Source organism: Tamandua tetradactyla, chromosome 5, assembly GCF_023851605.1.
Source record: "Tamandua tetradactyla isolate mTamTet1 chromosome 5, mTamTet1.pri, whole genome shotgun sequence".
Taxonomy (NCBI): domain Eukaryota; kingdom Metazoa; phylum Chordata; class Mammalia; order Pilosa; family Myrmecophagidae; genus Tamandua; species Tamandua tetradactyla.
In genome coordinates, this window is record NC_135331.1 from 22,270,776 (window position 1) to 22,282,899 (window position 12,124).

Consider the following 12,124-nt stretch of genomic DNA (forward strand, 5'->3'; position numbering starts at 1 on the left):
CTGGCAGCATGGGACAGAAATCCCAGAATGAGCTGAGATTCAGCATCAAGAAATTGAGAAAAACTCCAGAATGAGCTGAGACGCAGCATCAAGGGATTGAGAAAACCTTCTCAACCAAAAGGGGGAAGAGTGAAATGAGACAAAGTATCAATGGCTGAGAGGTTATCCTGGAGGTTATTCTTATGCATTAAGTAGATATCACCTTGTTATCCAAGATGTAATGGAGAGGCTGGAGGGAACTGCCTGAAAATGTAGAGCTGTGTTCCAGTAGCCATGTTTCTTGATGATGATTGTATAATGATATAGCTTTCACAATGTGACTGTATGATTGTGAAAACCGTGTCTGATGCTCCTTTTATCTATCATATCAACAAAGGAGCAGAACATATGGAATAAAAATAAATAACAGGGGGAACAAATGTTAAAATAAATTTAGTTTGAAATGCTAGTGATCAATGAAAGGTATCAGTAAGGGGTACGGCCTGTAAAAATTTTTTTTTTTCTGTTTGTTATATTTTTCTGCTGTCTTTTTATTTCTTTTTCTGAATTGATGCTAATGTTCTGGGAAATGATCATGATGATGAATATACAACTATGTGATGATATTGTGAATTGCTGAGTGTAGGTGCTGGGAATGTTTGTTTCTTGTAATTTTTTTTAATTAATAAAAAATTTTTTAAAAAATCAAATTTAATAGGCAACTGCCAAGACGTTTTCCTGCTTATTTCTTTTTTCTTTGTCCTAGAAATTCCACTTTTAGGAATTTATCCCAAGGAAATAGCTAAGATTTTGCTATGAGATTATCAAAGTTCCATAACTTTTTTTTTAAGAGGTGTTTTTTGCTGTTTGTTTTTTTGGGGGAGGAGATGCATGGTCCGGGAATCAAACCCGGGTCTCCCATATGGCAGGCGAGAATTCTACCACTGAACTATCCTTGCACTGCCCCTTCATAACATTTAATATTTTAAAAATCAGGGGGAAAAAAACTGGAGATAAGCTAAACGTGTAACAACAGAGATTTGCCAAATGAAGGTACATCCAAATGACATAATCCCACGTGGGCATTTTAAATGTTGTGAACTATATTTATTGTCAGAAAGATATTCACTGCTGAGAAAAAAAACCAAGTCGCCAACTAGTAAATATAAGATCTCTGTTTTTCTAAGAGATATGCCTAGAAAAAAGGTTGGAAAAAAGTACGTGTCCAAATTGCAGTAAACGTTCAGCACAGGAGATAGGATTATGGATTGTTTTTCATTTCTATTTCACATTTCTCCATATTTTCTAAGTTGTTAAATGGACCAGTTGTCCAATCTTTTGTGTGTTTTTTTTTTTTTGGTGGGGCGAGGTGCACGGCCTGGAACTCAAACCCGGGTCTCCTGCATGGAAGGTGAGCGTTCTTCCACCAAAAAACCCATGCATCCCAACTCACTTTTTTTTTTTTAACATGGGCAGGCACTGGGAATCGAACCCAGGTCCTCTGGCATCGCAGGCAAGCATTCCTACCTGCTGAGCTGCCGTGGCCCGCCCTCATTTCAACATTTTAAACTGAAGAACATAAAAGCATGCATACTCCTCTCACCAACACCACCACCCCACAAATTCACATGAGCAAAGAATGAGCTGTAAAGCTCCCCCACTTGAGGCAAAGGACCCCTTACCGCTTCCACTCCAGGGCAGCGTTGGAATCTGCAGTGTCTGGGCCACAATGGTGGACGCGATCTTATCCCCCAGGGCCCACATGGCCTCACTGGGAGGGCCTGAGGGAGCAGGGACAAGAAGGGCAGAATCGATCACATCGGCCACAGGACACCTGCAGGCCGAGGGCTGGACAGGTCACAATGGCAGGAACAAGTGGGGAGCAGACTACAAAGAAAGTTACTCAGGGCCCAGCTCTCCAGGAGCATAACGTTCGAGTTGGGAGAGGAAAAGAGAAATCTGTTAGGCTGCTACGGCATCCTTCAGCTTCCAGCACATTTGGATAACAAACCTGGTTTGAGTTACCATTGAAGCCAGCATGGTATATACAGAACTCACTTTGGGTGGCAGTGGCGGGGGGCTGGCTGTGGGGGGCTCATGATGCAAAGAGCTAGAACAAAGGGGCAAACTGGTGCCACAAACTCCTAAACCAGCGGTCGCATCCTTTTCCTGTATAGACCCCGAAAGGAAATACATTTTTACTTTGTAGGCCCGAAGCTCTCTGTGGCCAGTCAAGGGTCAAAGCGGTCACAGACAATAGTAAATGAATGGATGGAGCTATATTCTAATAAAACCTTATTTATGAAAACAGGGGGTGGGCCAGATTTGGTGCAGAGGCTACATCTGTCAGCTCCTGGGCTGGACCATCAGCCTCCAGAGGAGCTAAAACTGCAGGCTGATGAGAGGTCCAGGTGACAGCCAATCGGGACAGACACTGCAATTGTATTCAAAGTCCACAGGCAGTGGGCAAAGCCCAGGCAGACCTGGAACTCCTAGTGCTGATCTGCCCTGAGCTGTTTCATACATAGCCAAGTCTGTTGGCAGCCCAAAGGTCAGGAGCAGCTACAGAAATTTACCACATCAGTGATACCCCTAAACCACGAAAGGACATCAGATGGCATAAATACATTTACAAAGTCAAAAAATACTAATAAAAATCCTGAAATAAACAGATGTCACAGGACAATAGGAATCAAAAAAGGGGACTCTGTTCCCAAGGGGTCAGGGACATTCTAAAGGCCAGAGAATGGCCCTAGCAAAGGTCTGGCCTTACCAGAAACGTGATTCCAAACTTACTTAGAAACCTGAACATGGCTAATACACATCTGTGGCCCGCAGACCACGCAAGTGCCCTCCCACCCCCAGACTCACATGCTAAGTAGGAGATGGGGATATCAAACTCACCCCGGCTTTCCAGAGCAGAACTAGAAAGAAAATCTGACCCAGCCAAGTCTCCCATCCACGTCCTGATTCCCACATCCCCAACGGAAATACACTCTACCTAAGAAAGCAATCCCGTGCTTGTGCAGGAGCTCCGGAAGCTTGGGGTTTTCGGAGGCATGGCCCCAGCCAGCCCACACGGCCTGCAAACAGAGAGGTATGAGCCGAGGTCTTCCTGCAATAAGCTGCCTCTCCATGGTACTTAACGCTGCCAGCCCCAGATTGCCCAGTCTTGCAGCATCCAGCTTCCCAGCCTCTTCCGAGCCAAGGCACCAAGAATCCCAGAGCTCAGGTACATTGTTCCACGGCGGGCAAGCTGGGCGCACCCTGGCCCGCTCACCTGCACAGGGATTCTCTTGGCAATGTCCACGATCAGCTCCACGTTGGCATAGTTGTTGTTATTGGGCCCGCCAGGGACCGGGACATACTGGTCTGCCATCTTGATAAACTCTGGAATGAAGCAGGAGGGAGAAAGAAAGAATGGCTGAGAGACGGATGTCCTCTGGAGAACATCCACGAGCTGGGGACAGCAGTCACACAGATTGGAACTCGGAAGTGGATGCGGCAACAAAGGACAAATGTGTACGATCACTTGAAGAAAACCAAATACAATTTCAACGTCGTGAACATCTACATGCCTCCAGCATGGGAGAGGACAAAAGATCACAGCTACCTGTCGGGACAGTGGAATTAGAGGGGAGTTTTTATATATATTTTTAAATTTCTATATAAAGTTGATCTTAATATTGTTTAATATGTGAATCAGTATAATGTCTTGATTTTTAAATAGTCATGCTCTTTAGGCCAGAAATTCTACTTCTAAGAATGTGACCCCAAAAACTTATCAGTGAGGTCAAAGAGTTACCAGGAGGATGTTCACTGAGTAGTATTTTGAACGATGAAAAATCAGGCTTGAACCACAAAGGCTGGCCCCTTTGTACCATGGGGTCCTCTAAGCCCCTGAAGATAAACCATCGGCACTTTTTGCACAGACACATAAAGAAACTCAAGAGCAACTCTCCCTCCCCTCTGCCTGCCTCCAATGCCTATCAAACACGTGAGCATCAGCCAGTGCACAGGGAGCAAGTCCGGGAGACTCCTTGCAATCAAGTTTTTGTTTAATGCAGAAGATGAACAAGAAAACGAATGCAACAATTGTGATCAGTGCTAGGAAGTAAATACCCTGGGTTCTCTGAGAAGAGGCACTGGAAGACATGCCCTCCTTATGACGTTAGGCTGAGATCTAAGGACTGGCAGGGAGAAGGTCAGCCGTGCAGAGACTACAGGGAAAGCACCATCCGCAGAAGGCACAGCACATGCCAAGGCCCCATGCCAGAAAGGAGCACAGCACCCACGAAGGCCAGGGCAACTGGGATGCAGTGAAGGATGGTGACAGGGCAGAGGTGGGGACAGGGGCTGGCAGGGCCACATCAAGTGGGATCTTGATGGTCTGAGGGAGGATTTAGGATTACAGTCTAAACACGCTCGGAGGTCCCGCCTGCATCACATACTGATTTTATTTGACCCTGAGCAAGTTGTGTTTGTCCCTGAGCCTTGACTGCTTCATCTGTAAAATGGGTTACAAAGTAGACCTTTCTTCACTGAGGGTCCGTGATACTGAAGGCAGCTCTCTAGCCACTGAAGTACTTAAGGAGGGGAGTGAGCGGACCTGGGTGGTGTTTCTAAAAGTTCACTCTGCCTACCATATGGAGGAGGACAAGATGCTTCGGGGAAAAAAGGAAGTTGTCGAACACTGATTAACAGAATGATCCATTTTGACAGACACAAACATATAAGTAAACGAATGGAAGAACATATGAAGGATTGAAACACAGTGTATACACCTTTACAAAAACAAGCTCCTAGGGCAGGTCACGGTGGTTCAGTGGCCGAGTTCTAGTCTGCCATGCCGGGGACCCAGGTTCGATTCCCACTGCTTGCCCATGCCAAAAAACAAAAACAAAAAAACAAGCACCTAGAGGCCAAGACACCAATCTTCCCTTAACATGTACATTTCTCAAAGGTGGGATTCTCGCTTTGCATGTTAACTGTATTTTTACAAAGCACCTGTTCTCTCTCATTAGCAGGAGACATTTAAATTAAATGAAGACAAGAGAGAAACAAATAGCAAGATGGCGGCTTAGCAATGTGCGCATTTTAGTTCGTCCTCCCAGAAACAGTACACAACAGCTCCTGGGGCCACGTCAGTGACCGGACACACAGTTTACCCCAGTCTGGACCAGCTGCACTGGCTATGAGCCCCCCCCAGAACCATGAGTTCCCCAAGCCACAGCAGCCGGCGCCCCTCCCCCACAGGCTGCTTCCCAGAGGGGAAAGGAAAGAGACTTTACCAGCAGCAGGGGCTGAGCACAACCAAACACCAATTGTGGCATAAATTAACAAATTGACTACTAAAAATAGGCCCCCAGCTCAGGTGAACCTGGTTAAAGCAGAGGTCGCTCATTGGGCTGACAGAAAAAGAAAAAAAGAAAAGGAAACAGGTTTTTGTGGTTGTGTTTCTACAAAGGCTTGACTGCCTTTGGATAGAGCGGCAGGACTTCTCAGGCTGCAACTGCCCCAGGCATAGGCAGAAACAAGCTCGTTTGAGGGCTTGTCTGGAGACTGTGCCTTCCCCAGGGGAGGGGTGAAGCCCAACTCAGGTGGAATCCCTCCCTCAAGGAATTCAGACCCCAGGGCTTGGTAATTTGAAGCCATTAAAACCGGCCTACAACCTCTCCTCTGTCTCCACCACGCCCCCAGCAGGGAGAGTCTGCCAAAGTTAAAGGTACTGCATCATCTTATGCTGGTGGGACCTGCAATCAGACAAGTGCCACACACAGGGCAGGATAAGAAAATCAGAGCCCAGAGACTTCACAGGAAAGTCTTTCAACCTGCTGGGTATCACCCTCAGGGAAAATCGACACAGGTGACTCTTTCCTCCTGATAGGAGGCCAGTTAGGTCTGGGGAAATCTGGCTGGGGACTATAATACCTAAGTAGACCCTCCTAAGGGTGGGGTGGGGTGGGAAGGCACCATACAAGCAGAGCAAGAAACAAGAAAACAAGAACTGAAAAATTCTCCTCTGTTAAACAAAACCTAAGCTAGAGGTCCAGAAAAAGCTGAACGGAATATCAAAGAACAGATACACAACAAATTCATCCAGCAAGAAAACCCTAGGTAAAAAAAGTGAAAGCAATCTCCAGAATAAACTAATTAAGGTAATTAAATGTCTAGACACCAGCAAAAAATAATAAATCACACTAGGTAAAATTGAAGATATGGCCCAGTCAAAGGAACAAACCAACAATTCAAATGAGATACAGGAGCTGAAACAATTAATTCAGAATATATGAACAGACATGGAAAAACCTCATCAAAAACCAAATCAATGAATTGAGGGAGGATGTGAAGAAGGCAAGGAATGAAGAAAAAGAAGAAATCGTAAGTCCGAAAAAAAAAAATCACAGAACTTATGGGAATGAAAGGTAAGGTAGAAGAGATGAAAAAAACGATGGAAACCTACAATGGTAGATTTTGAGAGGCAGAAGATAGGATTAGTGAACTGGAGGATGGAACATCTGAAATCTCACAAGAAACAGAAACTATAGGGAAAAAAATGGAAAAATATGAGCAGGGACTCAGGGAATTGAAAGACAATATGAAGCACATGAATATACATGTTGTGGGTGTCCCAGAAGGAGAAGAGAAGGGAAAAGGAGGAGAAAAACTAATGGAGGATATTATCACTGAAAATTTCCCAACTCTTATGAAAGACTTAAAATTACAGATCCAAGAAGTACAGCGTACCCCAAAGAGAACAGATCCAAATAGACATACTCTAAGACACTTACTAATCAGAATGTCAGAGGTCAAAGAGAAAGAGAGAATCTTGAAAGCAGCAAGAGAAAAGCAATCCATCATATACAAGGGAAATCCAATAAGACTGCGTGTAGATTTCTCAGCCCAAACCATGGAGGTGAGAAGGCAGTGGGATGATGTATTTAAATTACTAAAAGAGAAAAACTGCCAACCAAGAATTCTATATTCAGCAAAACTGTCCTTCAAAAATGAGGGATAAGGGGTATGGTATGCATAATCTTTTTTTTCTCTATTATCGTTTTATTTCTTTTTCTGTTGTCTTTTTATTTCTTTTTCTAAATTGATGCAAATGTTCTAAGAAATGATGAATATGCAACTATGTGATGATATTAAGAATTACTGATTGTATATGTAGAATGGAATGATATCTTAATGTTTTGTTTGTTAATTTTTTTTAATTAATAAAAAAGTTTTTAAAAAATGAGGGAGAAATTAAAACATTTTCAGACAAAAAAATCACTGAGAGAATTTGTGACCAAGAGACCAGCTCTGCAAGAAATATTAAAGGGAACACTAGAGACAGATATGAAAAGAGAGAAGAGAGAGGTATGGAGAAGAGTGTAGAAAGGAAGACTATGAGTAAAGGTAAAAAGAAGGAAAATCAGATATGACATATAAAATCCAAAAGGCAAAATGGTAGAAGAAAGTACTACCTATACAGTAATAACACTAAATGTTAATGGATTAAACTCCCCAATCAAAAGACATAGACTGGCAGAATGGATTAAAAAACAGGATCCATCTATATGCTGTCTACAGGAAACACATCTTAGACCCAAAGATAAACATAGGTTGAAAGCGAAAGGTTGGGAAGAGATATTTCATGCAAATAACCATCAGAAAAGAGCAGGAGTAGCTATACTAATATCCAACTAATATCCAACAAATTACACTTCAAATACAAAACAGTTAAAAGAGACAAAGAAGGATACTCTGTATTAATAAAAGGAACAATTCAACAAGAAGACATAACAATCATAAATATTTATGCACCAAACCAGAATGCTCCAAAATACACTCGGCAAACACTGAAAACACTGAAAAGAGAAATAGACACATTTACCATAATAGTTGGAGACTTCAATTCCACACTCTCATCAATGGACAGAACATCTAGACAGAGGATCATTAAAGAAACAGAGAATTTGAATATTACAATAAATGAGCTAGACTTAATAGACATTTATAGGACATTACACCCCACAACAGCAGGATACACCTTTTTCTCAAGTGCTCATGGATCGTTCTCAAAATAGACAATATGCTGGGTCACAAAGAAAGTCTCAACAAATTTAAAAAGATTGAAATCATACAAAACACTTTCTCAGATCATAAAGGAATGAAGTTGGAAATCAATAATAGGCAGAGTGCCAGAAAATTCACAAATATGTGGAGGCTCAACCACACACTCTTAAACAACCAGTGGGTCAAGGAAGAAGTTACAAGAGAAATCAGTAAATATCTCGAGGCGAATGAAAATGAAAACACAACATATCAAAACTTATGGGATGCAGCAAAGGCAGTGCTAAGAGGGAAATTTATTGCCCTAAATGCCTATATCAAAAAAGAAGAAAGGGAAAAAATTCAGGAATTAACTGTCCACTTGGAAGAACTGGAGAAAGAAAAGCAAACTAACCCCAAAGCAAGCAAAAGGAAAGAAATAACAACGATTAGAGCAGAAATAAATGAAACTGAGAACATGAAAAAAATTGAGAAAGTCAATAAAATCAGAAGCTGGTTCTATGAGAATATCAATAAGATTGATGGACCCTTAGGAAGACTGACAAAAAGAAGAAGAGAGAGGATGTAAATAAATAAACCAAATGAAGAAGAAACGGCAAACGTGGGGCATCAATGGTACCCTTGGCCTCTGCTTCAGCTCCGAGGACGGCCTTTCCCTGGTGGGGTGGAGAGGGTGAGGGCAGGAAAGGACAGGCGGGGGGCGGGGGAGGGGGCAGAGGCCCAGGTACCTGCGTTGGCCTTGAGGTCCTCAGGGGTCACCATCACTACGAAGCGGACGGCCCGCTCGTTGCGGAACATCTCGTAGGCCCACCTGCGGATGGAGCGCATGCACTTGACAGCGGCAATGCCGTTGTTGGCGATGAGGACCTGCGACAGGGGAGAGGAAGGCGCTGGAACCACACACCTACCTGCCTGGGGGCTGCGGAGGGGTCGGGCTCCGGCTGCAGAGCCTCCTGCAGCACAAGGAGGGCACCGTTCCTCTTGGTCAGTCCACGGCACATGCCCAATAGCAGGAACAGATGAGTGAGTGAATGAATGAATGGATGGATGGATGAGTGAATGAATGGATGGATAGATGGATGGGTGGATGAGGGAATGAATGAATGATTTTTTTTTATTCCTTTGTTTGGAGCGATCATGACCACCCTCAACATTTTTGAGAGTTCAGTATTTGCCAAGCCACAGTGCTATGTGTTATGCCAGCCTTGTTTCATTTTATCCTCATAGTAGCCTCGTTCAAAAGAGGTTATCCCTATTTGGAGATTAAAGACATGAAGACCAAGAGGAGTTGAGGCCCTTCCTAAAGTACTCGAGCCCTGGTCTTCCTTATTCCACACTCTGACCTGTGCTCTCAACTGCTCCCATGACTGCCTCTGTGTTCTACAGGCTAAAGGTCCCAGAGCTGTAAAGGGCAAGGTAGTGATACTGGGAAGGAGTCCTGCTTTCAACTTCAGGCCATGTCATGAACTTGCTGTGTGGCTTTAGGCAGACCCTCAAAGGAGGCTGGACTTGCTGACCCCCCAGCTCAATCTCTAAGAAATTAAACCGAGCTCCAGTTTGCTTATTCAAACAACAACAAAAATCAGATGTGTAGCTTCAGAGCCCCAACTTATATAGCAATTTAATCATTTTAAGCCTGCCAAGGGCTAATCTTCATGATAGTCCTGAAGGACAAGTCTCATTAGAGATTAGGGATGTGACAGTCTCTGTTTTACAAAAGAGGAAGCTGAGTCCACTCTCACATGCCGCCTGTGGCCAGGAGAGGATGTTCTGGGCTTCTGGCCCCAGGTTCAGTACTATCTCTACCCTTTCACAAATGCCTCTTGGGAAGAGATGATGAAACAACTGTGCTTTAAGCTTTCTCAATCTTATTACCAAAGCAAAGCTTGGTCAAGAGGGAGGGAATGCTGGATGAGTACAGCATGGCCCAGTTTCCCTCTGATCCCACTTGTTTCAGCGTACTCCAGGAGCCCCATGGGGGAGAAGGCTGGCTACAGCCAAGCCTGCTATTCTTGTCTCCACCGCTACAGTTTTTCCCACAAGGAGTCTAGGAGAAGAGGGCATGCCAAGATCAGTGTGTAAGCCAGAAAGTGCAACAGCTGCAGGGTGAGGATTTCTGTGGCCACCTAGACTCTCAGCTCTCGAGGACTGGCCAGCCACCAGTTGGGCTGGCTGCAAAATCGTGCCCTAACAAAAGCAGCAGAAGTGAAGCTTCTGGATCCCCACCCAGGAGCCTGCAAATCCAAGGGTCTTGGAGCAAGGTGGAGGAATCCGTACTTTTAACCAGCAAGACTGGTGGCAGCCAGGTCTGCGAACAAGCATAAATCTCGACCACTCACTGTACTGGGTTGACCGCATGGGCTCTGGAGTCTCAGCTTCTCTACTTCCCATCTTTAAGACCTGGGCAAGTTATCTACCCTCTCTGAGACTCAGTTTCCTTATCTGTAAAATAATACCTATTTATAGGTAGCCATGCACGTAGTTAAGCGAGATAGAATGATGTCAAGCATGGCCCACAGTAAGTTCTCAATGAATGCGAGCTGCTGCTTTTGCTTTGTTATTATTATCTGTTACCACCATCCTTAGGTAACCACTTAACATTCTAGCAACCACACTTAAATAGGATGGAAAGGAACAAAGCACCAGCAGCTAAACTGACGACCTGGGTTCAAATCCCGGCTCCACCACTTACTAGCTGCATGACCTTGGAGGACCAGTGTCAGGTCTCTGAATCCCAGCTCCTCCATGAATACATCAGAAATAAGCATCACAGTAGGTGGCCCAGGGTCTTAACTGGGTGGAATGGGAAAAGACCTTGTAAATGGCAAATCTTAGCAAACCATTCTTCTTTATTCCTGTAGGAGAATGCACATAGGTTTCCTCTCCTCTAAAAAACTGCCAGAAGGTGGGACTGGGTTTTATGTTTCCCTCCCAATAACCATAGAAAGCCGCTCCTTTCAGGAAAGCCCAGAGACCTTTGTAGGAGCCCCCTGGCTGTACTCGGGGAGCCTCAGGCTACCTCTCTACAAAATGGGGTAACGCCCCCATTGCATGGGGTTCTCTTGAGGGTGAAAAGTTCATGCAAGTCAACTGCTCACCAAAGGGTAGCCCCCAACCCTCTGCAGTGTAAAGAAGGAGCCTAAAGCGGGAGAGTGCCGGGACACATCTGTACCTTCTCGATGACCTGATTCCCCCCAAAGCGTGTGACAAATTCAGCTGGGGAAGCCACGGTGAAGTCTCTGTGCAGGTCCAGCTTCTTGTGTTCCCGTCCCCGCTTCACCAGGTGGAGTCCCGACATGCTGGGTCTGCAGAGGGAAAGGAGAAACCCGCGTCGGGGGAGGCACAGTTGCCAACCTCGTGGCGTGCGCTGGAGGGAAGGAGCCCGGGGCCTACAAAATCAGTGTCAGCAGAGAAGCCAAACCATAGCAATTCCTCTGCTTTACCTTCGATCTCACGAAGACTCAAGGGCAGAAAGCACCTTCTCACGAGCACAGCCTACAAATTAAGCAGGAGGGAACCCTTACCTGTCCTGAGGTATATGTTTAAAACTTAACAGTAATTTAATTTTACTTTACATGGCCATCATTTAGGAACTCAGGACAAAAAAAAAAAAACATATAAACAGGGGTGGGAGTTTATGACCAGAGAGGACATCCACAGGGGCTCCTAGTCCTGGATGATGTCTACATTCTAATACCTTAGACTTAACTGTTAAACCCCATTTATATCTTTCATGCAAGTTTCCATATATAGATATTTTAAAACCTGAAAACAAACCCAGACAAGAAAACATAACAAAATCGAAGTTGCTGGCCCGTTCCTTCCAGTGCCCAATGCCAGAGGAAATCACTTTCAACTCTTTGTGGCACTTACCCATCTCTATGGTTCTAAACAATATGCATCTACTATCTTGCGGGTCATTGATTTGAGACCCCATCCTATTCCGATTGATGAGGGTTTAGCTGTCTTACATGGCTATCTTATCCACTCTCCTTGCCCCAACCTCTCCATAGAGTAGTACTGTAATTGGTAAATTCGGTATTCAATGTTTCATTAATCTATCGTCATTATTCACAGATAAGTA

The 12,124-nt window shown here is 44.5% G+C and overlaps 1 protein-coding gene across 15 annotated transcripts in view; it reads right to left on the minus strand.

Moving 5' to 3' along the window:
• The window catches only part of ACACB (acetyl-CoA carboxylase beta), a 171,332-nt gene that overhangs the window by 90,247 nt on the left and 68,961 nt on the right, over positions 1-12,124 (minus strand). For all 15 annotated transcript variants that reach the window (XM_077160094.1, XM_077160093.1, XM_077160095.1 and 12 more), the window contains 5 exons: positions 11,213-11,345; positions 8,769-8,907; positions 3,260-3,369; positions 2,981-3,062; positions 1,662-1,760 (listed from right to left, as the gene is read on the minus strand). In XM_077160094.1, the coding sequence (XP_077016209.1) occupies positions 1,662-1,760; positions 2,981-3,062; positions 3,260-3,369; positions 8,769-8,907; positions 11,213-11,345 (563 nt within the window). The remainder of the gene's footprint in view (positions 1-1,661; positions 1,761-2,980; positions 3,063-3,259; positions 3,370-8,768; positions 8,908-11,212; positions 11,346-12,124) is intronic.